General features: G+C 52.7%; 11 protein-coding genes across 11 annotated transcripts; 5 read left to right on the top strand and 6 right to left on the bottom strand.

Moving 5' to 3' along the window:
- Window positions 1-1,851: 1,851 nt before the first annotated feature.
- On the bottom strand, window positions 1,852-3,915 carry BO97DRAFT_374788 (cytochrome P450). The gene is made up of 3 exons (XM_025692956.1): window positions 3,606-3,915; window positions 3,058-3,554; window positions 1,852-2,993 (listed from the first exon to the last, which is right to left on the bottom strand). Exons 1-3 carry the CDS (start codon window positions 3,744-3,746, stop codon window positions 1,979-1,981), a joined length of 1,653 nt encoding a protein of 550 aa, XP_025548526.1. The 5' UTR covers window positions 3,747-3,915; the 3' UTR covers window positions 1,852-1,978.
- Window positions 3,916-4,438: 523 nt separating this feature from the next.
- On the top strand, window positions 4,439-5,835 carry BO97DRAFT_396370 (uncharacterized protein). Its single transcript, XM_025694081.1, has 4 exons — window positions 4,439-4,525; window positions 4,590-5,052; window positions 5,108-5,194; window positions 5,255-5,835. The coding sequence occupies exons 1-4, from the start codon at window positions 4,478-4,480 to the stop codon at window positions 5,707-5,709; spliced, it is 1,053 nt and encodes a 350-aa protein (XP_025548525.1). The 5' UTR covers window positions 4,439-4,477; the 3' UTR covers window positions 5,710-5,835.
- A 160-nt stretch (window positions 5,836-5,995) lies between these two features.
- BO97DRAFT_407730 (uncharacterized protein) lies at window positions 5,996-6,666 on the bottom strand. Its single transcript, XM_025695693.1, has 2 exons — window positions 6,340-6,666; window positions 5,996-6,275 (listed from the first exon to the last, which is right to left on the bottom strand). Exon 1 carries the CDS (start codon window positions 6,613-6,615, stop codon window positions 6,430-6,432), a length of 186 nt encoding a protein of 61 aa, XP_025548524.1. The 5' UTR covers window positions 6,616-6,666; the 3' UTR covers window positions 5,996-6,275; window positions 6,340-6,429.
- A 312-nt stretch (window positions 6,667-6,978) lies between these two features.
- Window positions 6,979-9,071, top strand: BO97DRAFT_374783 (cytochrome P450). Its single transcript, XM_025692955.1, has 3 exons — window positions 6,979-7,377; window positions 7,433-8,191; window positions 8,330-9,071. Exons 1-3 carry the CDS (start codon window positions 7,130-7,132, stop codon window positions 8,985-8,987), a joined length of 1,665 nt encoding a protein of 554 aa, XP_025548523.1. The 5' UTR covers window positions 6,979-7,129; the 3' UTR covers window positions 8,988-9,071.
- A 441-nt stretch (window positions 9,072-9,512) lies between these two features.
- On the bottom strand, window positions 9,513-10,015 carry BO97DRAFT_167800 (uncharacterized protein). The gene has a single exon (XM_025690277.1). The coding sequence runs from the start codon at window positions 9,917-9,919 to the stop codon at window positions 9,659-9,661; it is 261 nt and encodes an 86-aa protein (XP_025548522.1). The 5' UTR covers window positions 9,920-10,015; the 3' UTR covers window positions 9,513-9,658.
- A 1,274-nt stretch (window positions 10,016-11,289) lies between these two features.
- BO97DRAFT_407728 (gamma-glutamylcyclotransferase family protein) lies at window positions 11,290-12,165 on the bottom strand. The gene has a single exon (XM_025695692.1). It carries the CDS (start codon window positions 11,949-11,951, stop codon window positions 11,400-11,402), a length of 552 nt encoding a protein of 183 aa, XP_025548521.1. The 5' UTR covers window positions 11,952-12,165; the 3' UTR covers window positions 11,290-11,399.
- A 72-nt stretch (window positions 12,166-12,237) lies between these two features.
- BO97DRAFT_472430 (alpha/beta hydrolase) lies at window positions 12,238-13,463 on the top strand (the record flags this gene model as incomplete). The annotated part of the gene is made up of 3 exons (XM_025700132.1): window positions 12,238-12,261; window positions 12,631-13,041; window positions 13,110-13,463. 3 exons carry the CDS (start codon window positions 12,238-12,240, stop codon window positions 13,461-13,463), a joined length of 789 nt encoding a protein of 262 aa, XP_025548520.1.
- Window positions 13,464-14,087: 624 nt separating this feature from the next.
- Window positions 14,088-16,639, bottom strand: BO97DRAFT_416863 (uncharacterized protein; the record flags this gene model as incomplete). Its single annotated transcript, XM_025696441.1, has 6 exons — window positions 14,088-15,022; window positions 15,090-15,245; window positions 15,337-15,474; window positions 15,532-15,727; window positions 15,788-16,368; window positions 16,633-16,639. 6 exons carry the CDS (start codon window positions 16,637-16,639, stop codon window positions 14,088-14,090), a joined length of 2,013 nt encoding a protein of 670 aa, XP_025548519.1.
- Window positions 16,640-16,810: 171 nt separating this feature from the next.
- On the top strand, window positions 16,811-20,882 carry BO97DRAFT_416862 (uncharacterized protein; the record flags this gene model as incomplete). Its single annotated transcript, XM_025696440.1, has 6 exons — window positions 16,811-19,067; window positions 19,145-19,354; window positions 19,413-19,472; window positions 19,536-19,583; window positions 19,643-19,798; window positions 19,870-20,882. 6 exons carry the CDS (start codon window positions 16,811-16,813, stop codon window positions 20,880-20,882), a joined length of 3,744 nt encoding a protein of 1,247 aa, XP_025548518.1.
- A 1,414-nt stretch (window positions 20,883-22,296) lies between these two features.
- Window positions 22,297-23,078, top strand: BO97DRAFT_167605 (uncharacterized protein). The gene is made up of 2 exons (XM_025690275.1): window positions 22,297-22,657; window positions 22,735-23,078. The coding sequence occupies exons 1-2, from the start codon at window positions 22,483-22,485 to the stop codon at window positions 22,950-22,952; spliced, it is 393 nt and encodes a 130-aa protein (XP_025548517.1). The 5' UTR covers window positions 22,297-22,482; the 3' UTR covers window positions 22,953-23,078.
- Window positions 23,079-23,550: 472 nt separating this feature from the next.
- BO97DRAFT_472429 (MDR family MFS transporter) lies at window positions 23,551-25,738 on the bottom strand. Its single transcript, XM_025700131.1, has 4 exons — window positions 25,512-25,738; window positions 24,551-25,445; window positions 23,881-24,341; window positions 23,551-23,809 (listed from the first exon to the last, which is right to left on the bottom strand). Exons 1-4 carry the CDS (start codon window positions 25,713-25,715, stop codon window positions 23,687-23,689), a joined length of 1,683 nt encoding a protein of 560 aa, XP_025548516.1. The 5' UTR covers window positions 25,716-25,738; the 3' UTR covers window positions 23,551-23,686.
- Between the last annotated feature and the right edge of the window lie 7 nt (window positions 25,739-25,745).

The raw sequence follows: 25,745 nt of genomic DNA, 5'->3' as shown, positions 1-25,745 counted from the left end.
CGGGGTTCGAATTGAAAAAGGTTCGAGGCCCATTTAATGATACAGTTGCGGCAGAGGCTATTCCGGTGCTCGACTTCTTCAATTCTTACCCCCTGTGCGATTCTATACATAGGCCATTATCCTTTGACGATGGCCATGCGAAATTATCTGTAGATGCCTGCGGCAGATAAATTGATTTCCAAATTGCATTATATTGCTATCAAGAGGGTGTTTCGAATAGTGGAGCGTGTGGTCTAGCTCTTTTTCATAAGATGCCGGAGTAATTCATCGGTACTCGAGAGAGAAGGGAGCCGGGGATGCGCCTATACTACCTCTACCCCCAGCTTCTAGAGTGCTAAAAGCCAGCTCTTTCCACAATTTGAATTGGGGCGGGAATAGCTTGATAGTTTGCTCTTTCTTCGAAGTGGCCTACAATTTTGACACGGGCGTATAATCATGATTCTCCGCACTTTCTTTTGCCGTTCTTCGTATCTCAGGTTCTTCAGTGTTTCTGGCCTATACAAATGGTTTTGTAAGTCATGAGATAAACCTTAGTGCCTTTGATATTCCAGATGATTCTTTACCGCTTCTATTCCATACATCGGGATATTCAGCAAACGGATGTGATCTTCCAGGGTCTCCTGTAGACCAGTGAAGAGTAGCCCTGGAACTAATAAGCTAAATGTCACATCTTGCACGCCGCTCACAATAGACCGGTATACTCTGGGAGAAACAAAAGTGACTGATAAGCCATATTAAAGGGGTCTAGAACAACAAGGGCGAGAGCATCCGACAGCTTGAGCATGACAGCATTTACCAAACGTTCACCGCGCCACGTCGCTCTATCCATCCATATTTAGCGCTTGTTCCATTCTCCGGGTATTCGCAGTCTCATCCCACTTCTTCTTCACGCAAAGTAAGTGAGTTTATCGAAATATAGCATTCCTTCCCTAGCAGTTGAGAAAGAGAATAAGGGGGGGGCTGCGTAGATGATGAATACTATATCTATCGCTGTATCTTCCTTCTTTCGTCTGTTTTAGGCATATACTTATGTTTTATTGTTATACAGTAGAAGCATTCACTAAGAGTTACAATAAGAGTCCAGGAAAAAAGTCCAGATAAGAGACCCTCCCTATGATCACTGGATCATCTTGAATATACCAAGTACTACTCTAAAAGAGACTATTCGCAAATGCCAGTACTTCCACAACCTTCCGCGATCATAAGATCCGCGTACTCAACCTGATAAATCATACTCTGTATCGCTTTCTACGAAACGCTCTATACAACATCTTCTCGACTAGAAGCACCTAACCTAATTCCAGTATGTAAATTCGAATCCCAATAAAGATAAGGAAAGAGAGCGCGTAAGCCAAGACAAGAAACCTCGCGGTATGAGACAGGTAAGTCCTTAGCTGTCACAGAACCTCCGGTATTTCCTGCCCCCAGCTTCTTGACGTTACCAATGATCAAGCGACGGAACGGCTGCTCAAAGGCTGGGACGGACCTTTCAGATACTCAGGTCTGATCATCGCAGATTTCATCGCCATGGATATTGTTGGATACGAGAAATATTCACAAAAGGGGTTCTGCGGCCGTTCGTCAATCCGCGTTGAAGGCTACTCGGTTTGTGGTTCATAGCATTGTACGGAGTGGAGCTCTAGAAGGTTGTTGTTATTTGATGTATGCGGTTACAGGTTCCTCGTAGGAAGGGAACGAGCTCGCAGTAGACCGGAGACGGAACTGAGAAAGAGAATTGGACTGTGGCCCTGCGATAGAGGCCTGCGTACCTCTTTTCTAATCAGAATTGATTAAGGGCGGGAGGAGTGGCTGTTAGACCACATTAAGGCACAATCCAGCATTGAATCTGATGTACATATCTAGTATATTAATACATTGGTATAAGTCACCGCCAAAGCCCCACTGTAGCACTTTTTTTTCTCCCAAAAGAGATAGACATTCTCAGCTCCACTACTTGTGACTCGTTTCCATATCGACGTCAAGAATTCTCCCGCAGGGTGACTTTGCACGGAAAGCCCTGAGCAGGATGACCGGCGCCCTTCTGAATCATGTAAGCACGCTCATCAAACACAGTCCGAATGCCGCTGTCAGACGGATGTTCGCGATCGTATTCGGCGTAGGCATCGTGAAAGTCAAATTGACGCACGATCATGGCGAGCGTGGCCTTGACGCCCAGCATCGAGATGTTCTGGCCGATGCAGTTGCGGGGCCCGTGCTCAAACGGACGCCAGCCACCGGTGGGCGGGTAGAGGGGGTGGTCGGGGCCGACGAGCCAACGTTCGGGGAGGAAGGCGTGAGGCTGCGGCCACACGGACGCATTACGGTGCACGGCCGGGTGCACGATCCAGATTGCGCAGCCCTCGGTCGGGAACGATCGGCCCTGTTCGTCGCGGAGCGAGACATCGGGACGTCCACCTCGCAGCCCGTTCGCTGGGGGGAACAGGCGCAGTGTCTCCTTGATTACAGCATGCGTGTAAGACAGTTGATTGATTTTCTCCGGGTGGGTTTGCAGCACGGTATGTGCGCTGGAGGAGCTGAAGACGCGGTCGTGCTCCGCACGGATCTCTTTGAGGGTCTCCGGGTTCTTGTGGAGAAGGTACAACGCGTAGATAATCGTGGTCGCTTCAGAGTCGTGCCCGACGAACAGGAACAGGCGGATCTGAATCGTAGCCCAGCGCTTGAATTCTGGATCGAGCGCCTGCTGCGATGGACGCGTTTGCATGTAGTCGGCAATCACCAGGTCCATGATCGACTGCGCGCGAGTATCGCTCGAAGCCTTGGCAGTGGTTTGGCACCATTCCTGGTATCGCTTGTCGAGTTCGAGCCCAATGAGGTGGTTCAGGGTGCGTCCGTTCTGCCATTGCCGGTAGAGACGACGGGGATTCCACCGGGCGAGCATGCCCCCAGCTTCGATTCCGCATTCAAACTCGATAATGTCGCGCATGGCCGCCGCAATGGGGTTGTGTTGTTCTTGGAATCGGAAGCGCGTGTTTCTGCATTGTCCCACGTTAGTTCGCAGGCACCAGTCCTGGATCTGAGCGACGGGAGGGTGCTCACAGGGCGACATTTCCGATAATGTCCATGGTATAGCGGCAGGTCAGCTGGTCGAGGGAGAAGGTATCCCCCTTGCGGGCGTGCTGCGTGAGCATCTGAACAAAGACCTCAGCCTCCTCTAGGATACAAGGCAGATGCGTCATAGCCGTCGCCATGCTGAAACCATGATTAAACATATCGCGAGAATGTTTCCAGTGCGGCCCGTTAGTGACAAATAGGTTGTCCGAGCCGCCCGCCATCGGATTGATAAACGACTGAAGGACGTTGGGTTTGGGAAGGTCATAGGTCTGGGCGGCCTGTACGGCCAGTGCTGGAGATGTCACCACCAGCATCGGGCAGCTAAAAGGCCACACGTCGACGTAAAACCCTCCTTCACCCCCGGGTATCTCGGTGGACAGGAGGGCGAAGAGTTCGGCTTCGCGGGTATCCGCCGGGCCTCTTTTTTGCAGCCCAGCCATCGCCGGTAGGTTTCCTAGGAGAGGGTTCCAGGGCGGCATGGGCTAGTCTTGTGTGTTAACATCCCAAGCGATCGCGAAGAGAGGTATACATACCAGTCCTTGCTTTTTGAGGCGGTAGAACATCGATCGCATTTTGATGAGTTTGTAAACAAAGGACGTGAAGCAGATGGTGGTTACTGTGACCAACAGGGGCTTCGCCAGTCGAGCCCAGTCGGTATGGGCCGCCATCGCCATGGTGGAGGGCCAGATTAGGGGGAGAGAGCGCGTGGAAGAAGAATAGCAAGGAAAGCACCGATTGAGTATATGATTGAGGTGAGAAAGTAAAGTAAGGTAAGCGAGTGAATTGAGTGAGTGAGTGAGTGCGGTGAAATTGAGTGTGGTATGCGGAGGAGGAAAAGAGGAAAGCGGCTGACAGCGCGGCGAGCGGGAGGAAGCGCGGATGGGCTGGAGTTCAGTTGGAGATCCCCTGGCTAGACTAGCGTGACTAGTGACCAGGATGCGGGAGGAAGGACAAAGACACGGCTGGGGTGTTACCCACTAACATTAGAGGTATTAATTTTAATTATTTTCGAATTCTTGTCATGCACGGGCCAGAACTGAGTCACTGTTTTGGCCCCCAAACAGTGCTAGACTAGTGCTTACCTTCCAGCCCATCATGGATGATGACATGACAAGTCTGAAAAGAGGGGTGCATCACAACATGCAGAACATGCAACTTTTATCCGTCTTGGTGGCAGACGATTCTTGTTTTTCTTGCAGGGGCTGTGCAATTGCTATGCATCATGGAGGTATTATACTGTCGATACTATAGTTAACACGAGGCACAGTGGCCAGGTCGGGAGTAACCCTATCTCCGTGAAGAATAAGTACTATAAGCATACTTTTCTGCAATCCTCCGGGCTGCTGCAGATCGGATCCGCTCAGCACGAAGAGGACTCAAAACTTGCTGCTCTTTGTTCTTCACCATGGCACCTCAAGATTCTGCTGGGCGAATTTCCAAGCAGAGTTTTATAGTGAGTCACCCACCCAAGTGTTGGTCGGAATTTAGACTGACACTCACTGGGTCGATAAACAAAGGTTTCTATCTCCGTACTTCTAGTCCCGGCTATCTTGGGGGTGTTGGCGCGGTTGTTCATCCGCCTCCGCATCCAGAGACAGAGACCCTCCACGGACGACTGGCTGTTGGTAATTGCCCTCGGCTTCCTCCTGGCCAGTATCATTATTATGTATAGGGAGGTGGTGGATCGGATGTACTTGGTGTTTGCTCTCGGCCAAGGCATGACAGATGTGGCCATTCCATCGGATATCGTTCAAGTTTCGTACAAGTTCCACCTATGGAGCGATGTCTGTCTCTTAATCTCGTGGTGTGCTTTCAGTGCCGTCAAACTGAGCTTCCTCTTCTTCTTCCGGAAGCTGATCGAGCGGATGAGGGCCTGGCAGCTGTACTGGTGGGCCATCCTCATCTACACGATCGCCGTGTTGATCTACGGATCCTTGATCTTCTTCGTCAGCTGTCCCTACTTCTTCGACCCTCGTGAGAGTGCGTGATGAACCCAACCGTGGTTATTGGCGACCTTGCATGCTGACAAGAACAGATACTTGCGCAACTGGAAGCAATAAACAGGTGATCGTGGCTGAGTCAATCGCACTGGCAGTGCTCGACACGGTGGGCGACCTCTTGAGTAAGTTGTGTCCCTGTGTCCCCTCGCGAGTCCTCTAGCCACAGTACTCACACTGTTTAGTTCTCGTGATCCCAATCAATGTCATCTGGAAGGTCCGGGTGCGATGGCCACAAAAAGTGCTCCTGACCTGCTCGCTATGTCTGACGGTCATCATGATCGCCCTCTCAATTGTGCGGGTCTGCGGGCTCGTAGCAGGCGATATGGTCGATACCATCTGGGAGACATACTGGCAATTTCTGAGCGCCGAAGTCGGGGTGTTCCTGGCCGCGGCCGTCTCGTTTCGCTCGCTCTTTGTGGCGCACAACAAATCGTACGCACCTAACTATTCGATCAAAAAGTTTCTGCAACAGTCTTTTCGGTCTCCGCAGAAGCGCGATCCCTTGACATTATCAGATTCGTGGCTGGAGATGCCTGGATCTGACATGGAAGCGTTATCGGGGACTGTCCACGCCACTGCCGGGAAAAATGGCATCACCCGCGGTGAGCAACGCGGGGCGGATTTGGAAGCAAATTAGACGTCCCGTCATTGCCTCAGGGCGCTGGTGTCGGAGCGTTACGCGGTTCAGCCGGCTTTCCACCTCTGGCTTGGGGGCTGTATCCATCCAATTCAAGTTATGGTATTATGAGATAATGATAGCGAGTTAATTTAGCACTTGCATTTTTTCTTCTACTGGACGTAGGTAAACTACCGGAAGACAACCCCGCCATCAAAATGCCGAGATAAACAAAGCAGGCTCAGTTGGAGCCGCCCGCGACGAATCCAGTCAGGAGCGTTTTAAGTCCACGGTTAGTTCCGTGAGAACCGAGTCCATGCGAGAATCATTGTATTTTTAGTGGTCGGAAAACCCCCTCAAGTCATTCCGGTCAGCACTAGCATTGCACTACCTCCAAAGTAGTTTAGTCTTTGCGTCTGCAGCCCAGTCTTGCTGCAGCCACTGTCACACACTCAGCCCACCCGTGCAGTAGACAACTGTACTTGTTCCAACGCTTACTTGTCCACCTGCCCGCTCGTGGGCTCCTCGAGCCGCAGTGATGATAAGGAAGAAATGGCCCCCAATGTTGACATAACCAGTAGATAGGCCTAGATACCCTCTGGTCAGAATAAATGCTTGTTAGAGCTCGGTAAGCATGAGGGGTTGACCCACTGGTGAAGACATGGTCTCTGCTGGCTTAGTCCCTCATCCCCTTACCCAGCCAACTCAACTCCTCTCGTAGGCAAACAAATCGGGCCATATTCAATCAAGACGCACCAGTGCAGCGCCGATAAACGAGGCAAGTCCGTAGCTGGCGAGAAACGGGACCGAAAGCAGCAGAATGAAGACTATCACCTGGCGGGACAAATTGGGAGGAACAGCTGCGGTGATGGCAGACCCGAGGAGAGCGAGGAGATAGCTAAGAATAAACGCGCTACTGGATCGCATGGTGATCGGTGGTAGATTGATTGAAATCAAGACACGCAGCGCTCGATCTGGACGCAGCAGCCGAGAGACATGTCTGGTTACCCACCTAGCTACTTAAGCCAAATGTCAGCTCCAGCCTCGTGGGCGAGGCAGTCCCACCGAATTGATCCTTCCGCGATACCCCTCCAAGCTAAGCAGACCATCCGGGCATAACAACCTCCAGAGATTGGTCCGTGCAATGGCTGGGAGCCTCATCCTAGTAGACCAGATACCTCCGGCGTGATATCTCCGCACCTCCTGCCAGGGATGGTACCGCTTAGCCCGGACCTGAGTCTTCCTTCGTTCTATTTGCAAGAAAATCAGCCGTACACTGCCCCTGTTGGAGCCACTTTCTCGTCTCGATGCTAAGGCTCGGTTTGGAAAGGTTGAGCGATTCTGGCGAGTATTTGAAGGCCCGGTGGCACCGGTCTGCGGGTGGCAGCGGATGCGCAAAGTGGAAGTGTAAGGTCATTACTGTCGTCCATCGGTGCTCACCATGGGAGTTTATTCTATCGCACACTCGTTGCTCGCATTGGGGCCAAAAGACTTGTTCTTGTTTCTCATCACTGGGTCGCTCTTTTTCTGTCTTTTGAACTATACAGTCGGTGTCGTCCTGTTTCATAGAGTGAATTCGGAAAAGGCCGGGCTGAAGACACCTCCGCTGGTACCCAGCGTCCTCCCTATCTGGGGCAACTTCTCATTCCGGGCGATCTTCGATCCGCGGGCATGGGCTCTTTCAGCAAGGTATGACATCTCGCGTGCCATTCTGCGGTTTACATAGCTGACACAACACGTGCAGTAACGTCTTCGGGAATGCAACCCCCGTGCGGGCGAGGTTCCTGGCCAATGACGTCTACATTTTCCAAGGGGTCAAGAACGTGGAAGCATTCTTCCGACAACGCGACCTCTCGTCCTTCAACCTGCATGGGTTTCTGCTCAACCGCGCGTTTGGGCTTCCGACAGCCGCGATGAAAACATATGCCAAGGACGACTCGGGGGCGTACCCCAAGCCCTACCCAGAGAGCCAGGTCGAGCCGCGCAACCGGATCGAATACCAGCTGGAGAAAAGCTTACATCGCTTCCTCCTCGGTCCAGGCCTCATGCCTCTCACACGACGGTTCCAAAGCGCGATCGCGCAGCACTTCTACACCCTCCCCATCAGCGACGACTGGGTCTCATGGGACAACTTCGTCACATTCTTCGAGCAGGAGCTTACAGCTCCGTTCCTCAATTCGCTCTGCGGAGACTATCTCCTACGAGCACACCCAGACTTTCTGGCGAATCGATGGACGTTCGAAAACAACATCTGGTCGATGATCTTCGGGCTCCCGAGATTTCTGGCGCCGCGGGCCTACCGGGCGCGGGACGGCGCGCTGCGGGCTCTCAAGGACTGGCATGTGTGGGCGCTCCAGAACTTCGATCCGGCGTTGGTAGACGCCGATGGCGATGATCCCGTCTGGGGGTCTAAGTTCTTTCGTGAAAGGAAGACTATCTTTGATACTATCGATGGGTTTGACCTCGATGCTATTGCCACACATGATCTTGCTTTTATTTGGGGGTAAGTTACTTTTTCTCTTTTCTTCTGCTTCCTATCATATCTGCTATGGAGGAGAGTTGAGTGTTTCTCTTTTTCTTCCTTGCCTCTTTTCTTTGGTGGATTGGTGAACCTCGAATACTGACCCATGTTCCCCGACAGCACCACCAACAACAGCATCATCACCTCATTCTGGACGGCCGTGGAAACCTTCAGCGACCCACATCTCCTAGCACAAGTCCGACAAGAGGCCGAAGCATGCCTGATCATCGACCCAGAAGCCGGACCCGACCAACCACCGCAATTCGACATGGACAAACTGCAACAGCAGCCAGTGCTGCAAGCCATCTACGCAGAGACGCTGCGACTGCGCATAAGCGGGTACTTCGTACGGCACCACTCGCACGGCGACATCGCGATCGATGGATGGCGCATCCCCAACAACCACATCATCCTGACCAGCCCGATGCACACGCACATGGACCCCAACACCTGGGGCTCCGAACGCCCGGTCGACCAGTTCTGGCCCGGCCGCTTCCTCAAACCCGCGCCCGCGCCCGGCGGCGGAAGCGGCTGGGAGTTCACCACCGAGCGCGCCCCCGGCGCTTGGATCCCCTACGGCGGCGGATACCACATGTGTCCCGGTCGCCATTTCGCTAAAATGATGATCATCTTCTCCACTGCCCTCTTGACGACCATGTATGACTGTGAGATCCGCGCGGATCCGAGAAACTTGGCCATGAGTATGCGTAATTTCGGGTTCGGTATGTCGGGGCCCACGAGTAAGGTGCCTGCTCGGCTGCGGCGACGGGCGCATTGATTGTTTTTGAGGGTGTTTTCTTTGTATCTATGGGAATCGTTTATCAGTTGTATGGATTGCGTGATGCCTGGAAGCTGACAGAGAAGGGCGGTCCGGGGGTTCTCCCCCGGAACGCTTCTTTCTGGTATTAGCTATGGGCGTCTCGCATCCGCAAGCATAGACTACAATACAAAAGTGACATTCCGGGGGAGAACCCCCGGACCCCCCTTTTCTTTCAGCTTCCTGGCCTCACGCAATCTTGTAACAAGAGTGTCCGCTCACGGAGGATCAATACTATACTCACCTATATATCAGAACTAATACCCGTCACCCACACTTCCAGACATTATATTGGTAGAAGGCTGTCCTACTTATAGTATGAACAAAATTACATCAAACACTGCATATACATCATACCCTTAGCAGCACAGCATAATTCAAAACAAAATATACGGAGAAACAAACGAAATAAAGAAATATAATCCTCCGTCCACGTAAGCAACCATCCAAGAATTTATTATTGCACGACTAGACACGAGACCCAGAGCCCCATTAGGATCGCAGCTCCAGCCCGCCGTCACACCCTTGCAGGTACTTAAGCCCGCCCATGCTCAAGCCATCCGTGCACAGATATTTTAGGCTTCTGGTAAGCCTCCTTGGTATCCGGGTGGATCCGATTTCTTGAGCGGACCCTACGCAATGACGAGCTTTGGCAGAGGCCTGTCGTAACTATAAGAGCTGGTAGGGCTGGATGGGTGAATGCCTGGTGTATTGGGGTTAGCTTGGAACCTTGTTGAGATGGGTCTAGGTTTCAGATATAGGGGTACGAGTTCATCCTTGGGTAATGTATGTAGGAAACATTGCTGACTCGATCCCAGTATATTTAATGATACCTTGCAAGCCCACCACTCATAAAAGCTTATAAAGCTGCATGGGAGAATAAGCCACCGCATCTAAGCTGACCACTCGTGCTCTTGGTTGTTGCTTAATTATATTGAGAAAGTAATATCAGCAACTCCGACCCCAAAAGCTACTCAGCATTCCGAGACCCTGTCACTTTCACGTGATTTGAGTAATGGTGGTGCTGCCAGTGGGGTCATACAACCGTCAGTAAGAGTCGGTGTTAGGTTCCTTTGTTTAAGACCTCATCTTCTCATCCTTCCAAATCGTTATCTGTATGGATATTTTTTGTGTCATCCTCAAACTACAACCCCAATGACCTCAGCCGAGAGCCAAGCGCTTCGTTCGATCTTCTTCGAAGAATCATGGGAGTACCAGTGGCAGAGCCGGATCATCTTCCACGAGGACGGCACAGGAACAGGCCTGGGGAGTCTCAAGGCCCGCTACCCAACCACCTTCCTCCTCCTACATGATCCTACGCCAAGATACCGCACCCACTAACACTTCACATGTAGCTAATTGCCTGCGGCGAGCTCTGCAGCTTCATCGGCTTGATATTCAACTGGAAAATGCAAGAACCCGACATTCTAAGCCAAGCCATCAATCTCCCCACCCAGCAAGGCCGAAAACCCCAGGCCCTCACCGAATTCAACATAGAAATAACCTACACAACCCGGCGGCCCGAGAGATTCACCAACCCAAAGCTCCGCAAACTAACGAAGAAACGCTTGCCGACGAGGCCTTCCGACCGAAAACCTACACGATCCGACTCGAAAAAGTCCTACTGTCTCCGGGCCATGTGTCACCAGTACTCCGTACAGTCCACCGCCAGCGGCAACCGCAACCCGCTCACGCCCCGGACCCTTCCTAACCACATCTCCCCAGGTCGAGATGTCAAATAATCGCGAAAATCCACACATAGGGCTGCCCCACCCTGGATGTGTTACCTGGTACGCGACTACAGGGGTAGGACGCGCAGATAGCCAGTCACAGCCCTCTCTGCGTCGAGACGTCAACTAATCACGAAAATCCGCTTGTAGGGCTGTTCCGCTCAGGTGTGTTACCTGGTACGCGACTACAGGGGTAGGACGCGCAGATACCCAATTACAGAGCCCTCTATATTGAGATGTCAACTGATCGCGAAAATCCACTTGTAGGGCTGTACCACTCTGCTTCAGCTCTCGGTACGCGTTTGTAAGGATGCCGCGGCGTGTTGATAGCGCGTTGTTTACGTCGGGGAAGCTGAGTATTCACGAATGCAGTCGGAGAATGGAGGCTTTTTATGCTATAAGCTGAGCGCCTGGGCTTGGGAGCCGCTGACGGCGCAATCGGTCAATTCTGTTGACATTGCGATGCGGACAGCCACTCTACCTGGCTGACTCGTAGCCACCAAGAAGGTGGTGGTGACTGTAAGACGATACAATCCCCTTATACCTTGCGAGCAGCAAATATCATGCATTCCGTTACCCCAAGCAAAAGAGAAAGGCAAGAGAAGAAACAGCCGCAGCAGGCCCACCCCGTCAACGAAGACCATCATCCCAACTTCCTACCCATCTGTCTGCTCCAAAGCTTACGATCAAACCGCTGCTCCAGTAATGCCCGCGCATCTCCAGCATACACAAAAACCTTCCCGCCAGCCTCCGCAGGCTCCCTTCCGTCCTTGAAATAAATCCAGCAGTCCGCAACTTCGTACGCGTTCGTCTCATACGAGGCTAACTTCTGTGCCTCCTCAGCAGATCGTAGGAGATACGCACGTCCCGTCACTACATCGCCTTGTTTGCTATTGATCAAGGCAGGATAATCACCCCATCTCGCAACGGCGTAACCGAATACTTCCGCTTCGCGGAGCTGAGGCTCCTCCGATAGGTCGAGGATTCTACTCAGCTGCGCGGGGTCGGTGAGGGTTCCGTAGAAGAAGTTGTATACTGGGAAGGTAGGTGAGAAGTTGCCTGGCTCGTCGCGCTGTGTTAGGTAGTCTGGTGGTGCCGACTCGAGCATGGTGTAGAAGGGTGATGGTGGCGACTCCTTAGCTGGGGATAGGCTCGGAAATTTAAGTGTTCCAGCGTCTCTTGGCATCTCAGACATTTCGCTGTGCAAGGAGGCCGAAAGATGTGGACGTCTGACAGTACTTCGATGATATGGAGTTCTTAGGTACCAAGCAAAGAATGAGACGGTGTTGCTTTTCGGAGAACGCGGGAGAGGCAACAATAATCTAGATAGTAAGTACGAAAGGCGGTCAAGGGGCGCTCCAGTGCCAAAAATGTACTTAGATATAAGTCTTTGTTGAGAAAGCTATTCTCGTATCTGGCGCAGCAGACTCTGCCGTAGCCCGGGGATTGTGCTAAACAAACAAGGGAAGACAGATCAGACAATGCTCTTTGTGTTGCTGGTGGTGGTGCGATTAAACTTTACTGTCTTATCGGAATATGGTTGAAAGGACTCCTTTCGCCATCATAACCCTCGGGCTGTTAGAGACAAATGTTTACTGCCTTCCTGGGATGAATATTTTATCTGGGTATCGAACTGCACCTATGCCACTTTTCACTGCAACGAAAGGCAGAAGATGGTCTGGCTACACTATACTACAAGTGTTTGGGGGATGACCGGCCGATTTTACTTGCTGTTCGGATCTCCCGCTGCGCAATATCCCACCACCACGATTATTATCACCATGTTTGTCACAAATCCTCTATCCACCACTTTCCTGGCTTGTTCTGATCAGTTGTTGTCAATCAATCAATCAAAAGAAATAGCCTCTTTTAAGCCCACTATCCCCCTCGAGCAAGGCTCCTTCCAGACTCCGCTCGCCTACGAGAAGCTAACCACTGGCCTTCGCGATGCGGGTTATGCGGTCGTTCACCCGTTACTGCCTACATGCTCCGACCTAGAAACCTCAGCTTTCCCCTCACATACACTCAGGAACGATGCCGAAGTGGTCACTAGAGTTATCCAGCAGCTGGTAGAAGAGGAAGGAAGATACGTGGTCGTCGTGATGCACTCCTACGGAGGGACTGTCGGCAGTGAAGCGATCTCGGACCCCCTTACCGCTGCGGTGCGCCACGCGGACGGCCAGAAGGGCGGAGTGCTGCGTCTGTTCTACTATGCTGCTTTTGCGCTGGCAGAGGGGCAGTCCGTGCTAGGCTCATTCGGCGAGTCCCCGAACAATGATGTTCTGGTGAGTACAGCCATTGTTGCTATCCTCGGTCCTTTACATTCTAACCAACCAACCTGTGTGTCTTCTAGCCCGACGGTACCTTTCGCATCAAGAACGGAGCCCAAACCCTCTACAGCGACCTTCCTCCACAAGAAGTGGCGGTCTGGGATCAAGCCTCATCCCGCAATCGTATGGGGTGCGGACGACGACCACCACCCGGGCGGCCTATAAGTTATAACTATCTCCCGTCAACGTACCTTGTCTGCGACGCGGACCAGGCAGTGCCTCCCCAGTTCCAGGAGGGGTTCGCGGCCTTGGTTAAGGCGGTGGAAGTGGGTCACTGCGGCGCGAGCCATTCGCCGATGTTGAGCCAACCGGCGATGTTGGTGGGGAAAATCACGGCCGTCGTCGATAAGGCCGCGGCTGCAGTGGGTCTTTTGTAGTGGTTTGGAATTGGTTGAAATAACGATCGGCGGCTGTCAGATTTTAGCGGGGTTTTGGTCGGGGAACGCTTCCGGTTAATCGCGCATAGAGTGATCTAACATGCTCGACTTGATCTGCTCCGGAGACGGCTTTGTTTGCTGCCTACGGTGGGGAAAACCCGCTTACCTATAGGCCTGAGTCATGTGGCCAAATTACTCAGGTTGCCAACGGTTGCGGCGATGGAACTACAGAGTATGTCCGATGAACCGATCGAATGGTAGGTCGGGATCGGAGAAGAGCCGGCTGAGATTGACCCGCGGATCTTTGGACCCAATACACTTCATAATTGTTGCTGAAGGGGCTGTCTCGAGTAACCATGGCGCCGTTTGCAACGTCTCTAATAGCTGGCGAAGGCCACCACCGTTCCTTCCTTCGTTTATAGTCCCTGCCTTACATCTTGATGTATCACGTGACCGGACGGATCGCCCTTCCCGAGGATAACACCTCGTTCCTCTCATCTTCCCTTATCAACCCGTATTCAACAATCGTCCATTAAGTAACATAGCGTTATGATCATCAATTTCTGATGTGAGTTACATGAGATCAAGACTGCAGCAGTCTTCTTTCTCTCGACCGGATCGACTTTACCATTGCTCTTCCTCATAGAACGCCTCGCCAAGCTCACGTGCCACTCGCTCGTCACTCGGGATCTGCCCATGCGACGCTAATGCCCGGACGTTCAGGACTTCTTCTGGGCTCACGAAGGCCTTCCGAATAAATGTAGGGCCAGGAGTGCTGGTGAATAGTAATTTCAGCGGGGCGCGGACACTAGGATCGTGAACGAGCTTGATGAGACGCAACAACACCGGCAGCGCTGCTGCAGCGTATTCGTCATCTCTTTCCAGGAGTACAACTCCATCGATAAGACAACACAGGGTGCGGGTGAAAGGTAGCTGTCGGACCAGACTCTCCAAGAGCTCGATCTGCTCGTCCAACGAGCCCATCACGTCGCCGGCAAGAGCCTGGCGTCGGAGATCATAGTCGTGTTGGCGGAGCAGCTGGTCAATAAGGCAGCGAACCAGGGCGGTAGGCCCGCCTGAAGCCTCCCCCTCACCAACCGAGACACGTTCTGCTTGTCTGCCCGCAAAAAACACCAATGCTATGAACCGCGGCTGAGCCTGCATGGCTTGCGTGATTGTGCACGCCAGCACTGAGAGCGCCGAGACCCCCACCTGCGTTGTGGCCGCGGGGCGATCGCAGACGGCCAGGAGCTGACAAGAGGCCGGTGCCACCAGCCATTGATGGAATTCTGCCGTATGCAGCGCTTGCTCGGCCTGCGCCTGTTCCTTCTCGGGCAGTCTGCCTCTCAAATTTGCCACCGAATGCATATCAAATTGATCTAGCTCTGGGACACCGAGCATTCGTCGCAGAGTTACAAGGCTAAGGTATGTCGGGACTGTGGGGGTATGAGGGCGGGATAGCCGATCTTCCAGCGGGATAACGTCAAGGAAGTCGCCATGTAGCCATCCCTTGCGTGATTGCAGATATCGGATCTCCTCACGGGCTGCCTCCAATTCATCTGTTTACACCCTTGTCAGAAGTTGCAGCTCTTTGTTGGCGGATGAGATAGACAGATCGAGCCCTACCGTTCTTCCGCTGTAGATCTGACTCCGCTCGCAATCGATCCGACTCCATTTGCATCATGTGTTCAGCCATCAGATCCTGAATCTTTTTAATTCCGTTGGTCACGATGGCCTGGAATGCCTTGTTCCCCTTGTCGCGCTGCCGTGACTGTTGTATAGCTTCAAGCGGCGTCAGCACGGTTCTGTCGATTGAGGCTATCCGCCACACTAATTCCCCTGTGAGAGCAAGCGCGCTGAATTCGGTGCGTACCGATATGGTTCTCGTGACTGTACGACTTCCTCGCCTCCTCATTCAGAGTCTGGCTTTTATTTTGGATTTGATCGAGGCTTTTCAGCAAGGCACTCTCATATTGTCCACCAGCCAAGATTGCTTTTACCCCACGGAAGACTGATTGAACCCAGTGTCAGTGTCTCAATGCATTAGATGGTCAAGAAAAAGAAATACACTCATTGCTAGAGAAGAACGTGATAGCCCGATCGATGGCGTCCAAGGTGGCAACAGCCAGGTCTAGGGAGGCCTTGTTGATATAATCGTCTTTGGGGAAGGTGGAAAGAAACAATTCCGCTTCCGAGAACACGGGGATCAGGTCTTTCAAGCCTTCGAGAGTCCGGGTTCGAACATTGCTAGATGCCTTAACTGCCTACAGATCGAGGATCAGTTTTTCATGTCTTTGTCTAAGCCAACAAAGGAGGCTACGTACCTGCAGGATAATACCAAGCGACGCCAGGACAGGCGTTGAATAGGGGTTGCTCGGCGCTACAGCGGCCGCCGTGCGCACGACTTCAGCCACTGGCTCGACGTGATCTGCTGCACGGCGTCGCGCTCTGGTCCAGCTTCGCCACCCCCATTTGTGGCCGGATATCTCAGTAGGCTGATAGTGGTCGCGCGCCGCTTCAAGAGTATCGACTACCGAGTCCCAGTCAGCCTTGTCTCGAATGGTGTATGTCTTTTGCTCGCGTTGACGGGATGGCGATGACTGATTGAATTTCGCCATCGCCTGAGGAAACAAATTCGCCCAAAAGGTCATGGTTCTTGCTTGGGTGAACGCAGGACGGGATGGAGCGTCATCCTCCTCGCCCTCGTCTTCGGCAATCTCCTCCCCCACTGTACGATTGTAATAATCAAACATGGGGTGAGACGCTGGAAGACGATTTTTCACGAAGGCGACCGCCATCGACTCGCCATCAAGCTGTAACTGCTTGGATTCGGCCATCGTCAAACGCTCGGATTGGGTAGGGCGCAGGAAGAGACCGAACACAGAGAAAGGGGACAATTGTAGATCTCAAGGCACTCAGTTCTACCATGATGCTTTCTAGTCTTTCCAATTTCCTTTCATCTTCATCGTTTGCTTCATGCCGCTTCGCTTCACTTACCCCGCCGAGCGCACAGCCAGCCACAGAACAAGAGTGACAAATCATCTTCAGCTTAGTCGCGCATGCTAGATCCCGGCCTGTCCGAGTGGCTTAAGAGGTGGAATAGGTTCGTTGTTGGCACGGCTGAACTTGTAGAGAATTTCTGATCACGCTAACTAGAGCTGCAGCTTACAATGCATGTTTGCCTCGCGGACGCTACGCAAGGCCTAGTTGCTTTCTCCTCTGGTCTTCGCTGCTTTTTCTCCCATTGTAGTTGGCATATATAATCCACCATGGACATCGCCCAGTAAGTTTGGCCGACCTCCCAATCTTTATCCTTCTTCATTCTCACCTCGCCTAGCTAGTTTACCATGATGGAATCCTTACAGCCGACTCCGTACACCGAAGTTTCGCAGAACTTTGATGCCACAGCGCCATCGGACTCGAGCCGCACTACCCCACATACATCTATGTCCGAAGCTGATAGAGGAAAGGATGGTCACCCTGCCAGCCCAAGTTGGCTGGATGAGCTTCATTTTCTCAAAAACAGGATTGCAGAGTTGGAACATGAAGCCCAGAAGCCCCCTGACAGACCCAAGCCGGAAGAGACTGACTATCAGCGGTGGGAAAACTGTCTTTATCATCACCGCAAACAATGGGAGAGGAACGGAGGTCCAGGACAATGGAGCATGGCGAGCCTTTGGTACAATGACAAGGTCGTCACTGACCGCCATGGTCCGTGGAATTATAATTGGCCTCTAGCCCCAGCGAAGCACTACAAGCGCCCGGACCCTTTCGATCCAGCTCATGCGTGCGCGTCACACAGCCAGGATCCCTCAGCGCCCGACGAGTTTGACACCATCATTGACTTTGAAAGTCGACGCCAGCGACTGCGAAAAGGGTTCGAGTGGGAGATGGACCGTCTCTACCTTCAAGAGGAAGTAGACCGCCGTCGACGCGAGAGGCTGGAAGACGAAGCTATGGAACCAAAGCAGCCCTCTGGGGAGAACCAAAGTTTTGTGGATGATAAGCAGCAGGAGGAATGTGTCACAAATGATGTGACAGAACCAGCAGGACCGGAGCCTCGGCTCAATCGTGTTGAGTGGTGGGCTTTTCGTCGCCTCGCGAATCTGAGTGAAACAGAAGCATCTGTGATCGACATACTTGTGGGCGAGCCAATCATCGAAAATGAATTCCAGTTTGGCTGGTTCCGCTACCCGGGTCTCTCAGGCCGTAAAGGCCAGACTGCACGGCAAGAGATCAACGGGGATAATCAGTTCCACACGAGCTCATCACCTACCGAGAGTGCGGGGCCCGAGCGAATCCGAATTCACTCCACTCCGTTGACTGCAATATTGGCAAAGATTCTGTCGAAAGCAGCGGATGATCTTGCTGGGAATGGGAGTACGTTTGTTCTCGTACGCCCTTTCAAGGCACTTGTTCACTGCGAGCGTGGTCTCCGCGAATGGTTCCAGGCTTTGGAGCGAAGAATCGTCGACTCATCGGCCTTACCCAAGGCTGCAGGGCCCGAGGCCGAGGATCAGTCTTCCACAGCTAATAACAAGAGAGCTGAAGATGTTGAGGAAGATTCGAAGGAGAAGACAGAGGCACAAGCCGGGGAAGACAAGGAAGAAGAGCCAGATGAAGACGAGGACAAAGTTACAACGTCACCTACAGCACTTAGGCACCTCCAATGCATCCTGGACTTCATCAACACGGAAATTGTTCCTCGACATGAGCATCTTCGAAGCCCACAGTGTCGCAAAGTCTTTTTCACTGATCTGTGGCATCTCTTCCGTCCCGGGACTGAGGTTATTGGTAGTGATGGCAAGCAAGTGTACCGGGTCATCGAGGTCTCCAGCCCTCGTCATCGCGTGGTCCCATCATGGCAACGCTTCCGCTCCGAGTCAAAAAAGAGCAAAGTGCCGCTTAGTGTCACCTGTGTCTACATAGACTTCAATGGAACTTCCTTGGGCCCAGTCTCACGAGTCTTCGAATTCAAGCGCTTCGAAGGCGCACGAGAGGTGACGGCATTGGAAATCTATCCCCTGAAACTCCATCCTCTCAAGAGGGCCGCTTTCAGCGAGGCGGCATGGAAGGAAATCGAGGCTTTGGCACCTGCGGACCGAGCCGATGGGTACCGCGAGCAGCTCATTGCTCGTGGTCGTCAATTTCTAGCAGTCGCTGGCATCAAGCACATGTACTATGCCGGTCCCACACTGGGTGTGCGTGATGACGTGGAGAGCCAGGTGGTCATCGACTTTGAAACAGCGTTTTCGGTCAAGAAACAGCAGGAATGGAAGCCCATACTTGAAACGCTTATCGGGGGTTCACCAAAGGATGACGCCGGGGAGGTAGAGGACAGCGAGGAAGAGTGCCGGGGCAGCTGTTGTGCCAGGGATGCTGTGCCCGATGATACATACATTGACCAGAAACAACGCGATGAGTATATCAACAGTCTCTTACCGAAATCTGACGGCACAGATGATCAGCCTTCTATCGCCATCATTCCGCGATCTCTTAAAGACCTCACCCGCAATTCTGAGGACACGCCGGATGTCACTCCAGAAGAGTTACTCATCATGTCATATCGGGTTTTTGGGTTTGTCCTGCGAACACGAAGCTGGGGTAAGTTGACTCCCTGGCCCAAGAAAGATGTTCGAAATCATGTCTGCGTTGACTAGGCTCGCTGACGTCTTCTATAGCCCAGTTAGATCTGACATACCTTAGTGCGGTCAAGCAGAGTGAAATATCCATTGAGCAGGGTGAGACCACTGACAAAAATACTATTTTTGGACGCCTTGTGATTGATCAAAAACACAAACGCATGATCGAGTCTCTCGTAGCCCAGCACTTCCGAGACAAGCGATCAAACAACAGTCAAGCTGAACAGGTGGATTTAGTACGGGGAAAAGGTTCGTCAATTTTGCTGGCGACTCTACGTCGTGGTGCGGGTACTCAAGGCTTTTACAGGGAAAGGACTCATTATGCTTCTCCACGGAGCCCCAGGAGTTGGGAAAACCTCCACGGCGGGTATGAGCTGATCGTGCTGAACGGTTGGAATTAAACCTGTTGCTGACCATTATACTGTCACAGAGGGTATTGCAGAGCTGTTTCAAAAGCCATTATTCCAGATCACTTGCGGTAACTAGGCCCTTTTCGCCAGCACCTGAAGGAGATTATATTACTGATGTTTATGATAGGCGATCTTGGCACGACGGCTCCGGAGGTGGAGAAGGCCTTGGAAACAACATTTTCCTTGGCGAACCGTTGGAACTGCGTTTTGCTACTGGATGAAGCCGATGTCTTCCTGGCGCAGCGAACGAAGGAGGATTTCAAGCGCAATGGCCTTGTGGCGGGTGAGTCTGCCCATTTCCAGGCACTCTGATGCCCGGCGAGAACCTGTTCTGAATACTCACCATGGATGTAGTCTTTCTTCGAGTCATGGAATACTATGCCGGCATCCTCTTTTTAACGACCAACCGTGTCGGGGATTTCGACGAAGCGTTCACTTCTCGCATTCACGTCAGCCTGTACTATCCCGAGCTTGATTCTCAAAACACTGTGGCAGTCTTTGAATTGAACCTGAAGATGATCGAGAAGCGATTTCGGAAGAAAGGGCGGGCTATTGACATTGACAGCTTCCAGATCGCAAGGTTTGCTGGTGAACACTTTAACCAGTATCCTAAAGCGCGCTGGAACGGTCGGCAAATTCGGAATGCTTGCCATACGGCGCTGGCCTTGGCCGAGTTCGAGGCCCAGGGCAACAACCGACGCGAGGTCCTCAAACCAGAGGCTATCGTCCGCCTATCGGTCGAACAATTTGAGATTGTTCGCGACGCCTACGTGAATTTCACGAAGTACATAAACGACCTCTATGGCGTGGATGCCGCGCGGCGGGCGCACGAGGACAAACTGCGCACCATTCGGCATGAGACAGAGCGCCTGTATCGTCCGTTTCCCAATGATAAGGCTAGTAGTGTATCGGACCTTCGCGCATCGTTTGCGCGCGCAGGTCAGCCGCAGTCGCAAGACTATCACTACCCGACGCCGACGAAGGGGTATGCTTCGGCGGCCGCGCACCCGCAACATACGCCTCGGAAGATGCCCCCGTCCTCGGATGTGGCCTACTACCAGCATGAGTACGAGGGATACGCCGCCGAGGTCCATCGCACAGATGCGCGGGTTGCTCGTGATCGGGATCGAGATGTCCCGCCGACTTCGCGGTCGGGAGCTACTGGCCCCAATCACGCACCTCCTCCTCCAGCCGAGCACTTCTCTGAAAGTCGCCCGTCGTGGTTCGACCGGGACATCGCCAGCCTACATCAAGGTGGGAATCCGCAGGGCCGCGAGATTCAGCCCTCTCGTTCGCCTGGCCCGCCCGCTCGGGACATAGATTATAACCGGCCTATTGGGGGAGGTGGGTGGCCTGAAACGGAGTGAGCGGATGTGATTATGTCTGGAGGGAGCCTTCCTCTTTGTCTGCTGTGGCTGTTACTCGAGAATCAAGGGACTAGGTGTACCGTAGCTTAGATCTTACCAGACAAATTACGCCGTTTGCGCGGCCCGGCGCGCTCAGCTTTTCCGATTGCCTTTCCGGAGTCGACTGGATTGATTTATTCTTTCGAGCGTCAATAGCTTCTGTGTCAATGAAACATAGATATAGAAAGTTCGAGTCAGTATGGCAAAGACTATGAATACCCCCTGGGAGCATACTAACCAGATTCACAGAACCGTACATTCAGACCCAAGTTTCGCAGAATAGCTGTGGTACTTGAATTACTGCCCGTACACCGGGTGTTCTTGAGGAAAGGATTACGACTGTAATCATTAAGGCAGAGAGGGGCCCACACCCAGTTAGAGAGCATGCACCCTCCTAACAACACATATACTTTATAACCACAACATGTGTCGACATCAGAAGAAATGAAAAACAAACGGCCCAAAGGAGATCCGGCAGGAGACCGATTCGATGAGACAAACCAAAGCTTTTAGCGCCTTTAACCCCTCACACTAAAGTCTGACCCCTCTAGCATATGCATCCCTCGCGCGAGCACTAGTCTACCCCAATCATCACTCGTAGCTCTGGTCCAAACAAGTCAGCGGATCAGCCAGTGAGAATCTTCGCTCGGGGTGCAGTCAACCTTGACTCAGAATCAGTTGATCGATTTCTGATCTCAGATAATGGACCCGACTCGATCTGCCTTGCCCCTCTTTCGAGAGAGAAACGCGCGCGGGGGACCAGTTACGGCGGACGATTGCGGCCATCGGGCAAATAGAGTTCGTAAGTCCCTTGACCGTTGTTCTTACCGCTTTAAATAAGAACTAGGTCTTGACTATTAGGTGACTCCTGATTAACCGTGGCCAAGGTATAAAACACGTATATAAAGTTACGTGCCCTGGTTATATAATATAAATCTATATATACAAATTAAGCGAGAAACTATCACGTTATATAAGAGATAAAGAGAGGAAAAATTTCTATAGTAACAAGCATTCTAAAGATAAGAAAAAAAGAGAAAGTAAAGTCTAGAAAACCACCCTCCTGATTATATATATATACCCACGGGATGCCTGAAATATCCTGTTCTTATTATTACAATATGTGTAAGCGCAGAGCTCTATACTAGATTCTATTCCTTAGAGGACTTCTGAACTGTATTTTAATTAGTTAACTATTAGGCCTCTGATTAGTCGGCATAAGATAGAAATAATTAGATAAGATTTAGTCTTAGCAAGGAGTACTCACATGACTATGTATTCTGCTATTACTTACCGCGTCGGCCAGGGGAGGTGCTTGGTAAGAGGCCTTGCTTGCTTATTTACTTATTTACTTGCTTAGTGGGAGGTGCTTGGTGGGAGGTGCTTGGTGGAAGGTGCTTGGTGGGAGGTGCTTGGTGAGAGGCCTCGCTGCCTTGCTTACTCACTCGTTTATTTGCTTGCTTACTTGCTTGCTCGCTTGCTTGGTGAGAGGTGCTTGATGAAAGGCCTCTTAATGTATTGATTCTGCCGGCAGAACACCAAGCAAGAACTCATTTGCCCGATGGCCGCAATCGTCCGCCGTAGACCAGTAGTTAGCGGGTGTGCTCTCGGGAATTCCACGCGCCCTGCTAGCGGGTTTAGCAGCCGCCTCTTTCCTGGCCCGAAGCTGACTCGCTCAAGCTCCTGTGGGCTTTCTCGCAGATCGACCCGTTTGCGTCCGGGACAACTGAGCGGAAGTAGGTAAATCCCACGGCGAAGCTCCAGAACGCGAGGTGCCACGACTTCGAGGTTCGTGAGGTGACTGTTGATACAGTATATCGTCTCGGTTCGTATGCGTCATTTCTCAAAATACCTCATGACGACAACTACGCAGAAGATGAGCGCGAGTCACGGGGATGGATGAGGGGCGGAGTCCTTCATCAACAGGGTTTCTGGTGGAGATGTTGCCCGACTGAGACTGGGGTTTCTGATGCCGCTGGGTGGGTTTCTTTTGGCCTGAGAAATGTTGACGACTTATCACGTATTTTGTAGGGTAGGGATTTCCTTTGACAATCAGATGGGGAGTCGGCAGGAGTGAAATTTACTTCATGTTGGAATACATGCGATGACATAACAGGTCCCGGGGTGTATATGTACTGTGCTTTGATATACACACTCTTGTACGGTACCTGTGGCCAGTGAAATACAGTGCCAACTAACGAGCCATGGCCGGGCACTGCACTGCACTGCATGATTTGACTCCTTCCTATTTAGTCCATGGCCAAGGCATGCGACGCATGGGCTTCAAGCCAATTGTCTTTCCAAGCGCCTTACTAAGTGACTCTCACCAAGAGAGCCCTCACACCAATTCTGTAACGCCGCAAGGAGATCCCTCCCTCCGTTGGACCGGCTGACGCGGTAAGAGGGGGACAATCCAAACAAGGGATTATTAGATGCTTCGTCCTTGCCAAGTCTATATTCCAGAGCCTGTTGTTGTTCAAGTTCCTGCGGGAAGAACGCAGTTCGAGAGTCCTGCAATGGCCAAGGCATAGCACAGCCTGCCTGGTAGGGCTCCGCACTTACGCGGGCCGCGACGATACCACGCAGGTCGAAGCGGGAGATGAAATCAACACGTTTGTAACTTCGAGCACGCCGGCATGTTTTGGGCATCTTTCTAAAATTACCTTATCTATCTCAGCGTCGATCACTCTGGTTCCGATTCTATAAGCCCTTAACACCCACCATTGCTCATAATATCACAATTCAGTAGACGATAAGTTAGCGATTTACCGCGGCTGAGTCTCGCCCTCAGCATCCCCCGGGCCCGTCGTCTTCTTGTCAGTGATTCTCTCCCACTTGACTCCGAACGCCAAAAGGAACGCTGCAGCGGTCGTAGCGACAGCCACAAACTACCATGGCCATCTGGTTAGTTTCAGCCCCTGCGAAAGAGCCACGGAGACGGAATGGAAAGGGGGCTTACAAAAGTCGAAGTAATGGCCGTATTGTAAGCCTCCAGGATCAAGCGCAATCGATCCGGAAACCTCTGTTCCGCAGTACCACGCACATCTGCCGTCCCGGCCGCAGACAGCAGCGCGATCTGCCGGGCATCCAGGCCCGCATGGTCTGCTAGTTCGGTAGCCAAAGTTGATCGAAACACAACCCCGCCAAGGGCCTGCATGACGGTGGCGCCTAGGTACTGGAAGAATAGATTCAAAGAGATCGCGACGGGCATGAGCTCTGGCTTGTCATGCACAGCTTGCTGGACGATTAGCGAGGGCATCTGCTGCGCCATGCCGACGCCGAGACCCTGGATGACTTGAAATCCGATCCAGTGGCTGGATGGGGTGTGGAAGGCCGAGAACTGCGTGTACAGGGCTGCGGCGGTGCACATGAGGAGCGGGCCCACGTAGAGCCACGGGTTGTAGTAGTGGATTTTCCGTGCTGCGGGCGCATTGTGTGTTAGCATCTAGTCCACCTCGACACATTGCCGGGAAGCTGAAAGAAAGGGGGGTCCGGGGGTTCTCCCCCGGGACGTCTTCATATCCTGAATATATGCTGAGGTTGCTGGGAGGCTGAAAGAAAGGGGGCCCGGGAATTCTCCCGGGGACGCTTTACTCTGGTCTCGCTCGGGTTGTGTGTATTGTACGTACCGAGAATCCCCGCCGCCAAGGTCCCGACGATCTGCGAAAGCACCGCCGCCAACACGCGCGTGCCACTTTGTAGCGGGCTCGCGCCCTGCACGACCTGGAACCATTCGGGAAGATAGTAGTTCAGGATCCCGATCGAACCGAAGTGGCAGAAGGAAAACAGGACGCTGAACGTGACGGTGCGTCGGGCGACGACATTGCCCGGAATCATCGCGCTCTCGCCTTTATAGCCTTCCCAGCACACGAACCCGATGAGCATCACCCCGCCGCCCACAAACAGCCCGATAATCGTGGCCGAACTCCACGCCTTCTCCGTCCCACCCCACATCATGGCAAGGAGCAGCATGAAGATCGCCGGGATGAAGATCGCACATCCGAAGGGATCAAGGTCCAGGATGCGCTGGACAGCGGGCCGGTCCCGCTGGAGGGACGGGGGTTTGAAAAAGCACAGCATCGAGAGCAGCGTCAGCACCCCGGGCGGCAGATTCACCCAGAAGCACCATCGCCAGGTCGCCTTCTCCGTGAACGCGCCGCCGATGACCGGCGCCAGGATGAGCCCTAGCGCGAAGCAGCTGCTGCAGATCCCCAGCAGCAGCGGTTTGGATTTGGCGGGCGAAACGGTGAGAACGATCACAAAGCCGCCGCTGGCGACCCCGGACGCCCCAATCCCGGCAATGGCGCGACCCGCAATGAAGGTGTTGCTGTTGGGTGCGAAGCCGCAGACGAGACTGCCGACGAGGAATATGGAGAAGAGGGTTATGTAGAGCCAGCGGAGTGGGAACTGGGAGCTGAGCTTTCCGACCAGTGGAGTCAATGCGCATGTTGTGAGCGAGTAGGCAGCCGGATACCAGGCCAGTTGAGCTGTATCCTTGAAGTCGGACGTGATGGATGGGATGGCCTAGCTGGGGAGGTTAGATTGTGTAGACTGGTTCGAGTAGCCAGATAGTGGGGGTGGTAGTAGTACTGTAGCGATGACGAAAATGTCCAAGGACATCAGAAATGCGCCCAAGCAGATGCCGACGAATATGGTGAAAAGTTTGAAGCCGTGCATCGTGTTTGCGTCGGCCTCTGATTCTTCAGAGATGGCCTCAGTGACGGTCGCATCCTGGGCTTGGGCATCTTCTGACTTGATAGCTCTGCTGGCCATGTTTGTAGAAGGCACAGTCATATTCGAGATCTAGCTGTTGGACCGTGAAAC

The sequence above is a fragment of the Aspergillus homomorphus genome (assembly GCF_003184865.1).
Source record: "Aspergillus homomorphus CBS 101889 unplaced genomic scaffold BO97scaffold_38, whole genome shotgun sequence".
NCBI classification, from domain to species: Eukaryota; Fungi; Ascomycota; class Eurotiomycetes; order Eurotiales; family Aspergillaceae; genus Aspergillus; species Aspergillus homomorphus.
Note: the sequence above shows the minus strand (reverse complement) of the source record. Positions and strands in the feature narration are given on the sequence as shown.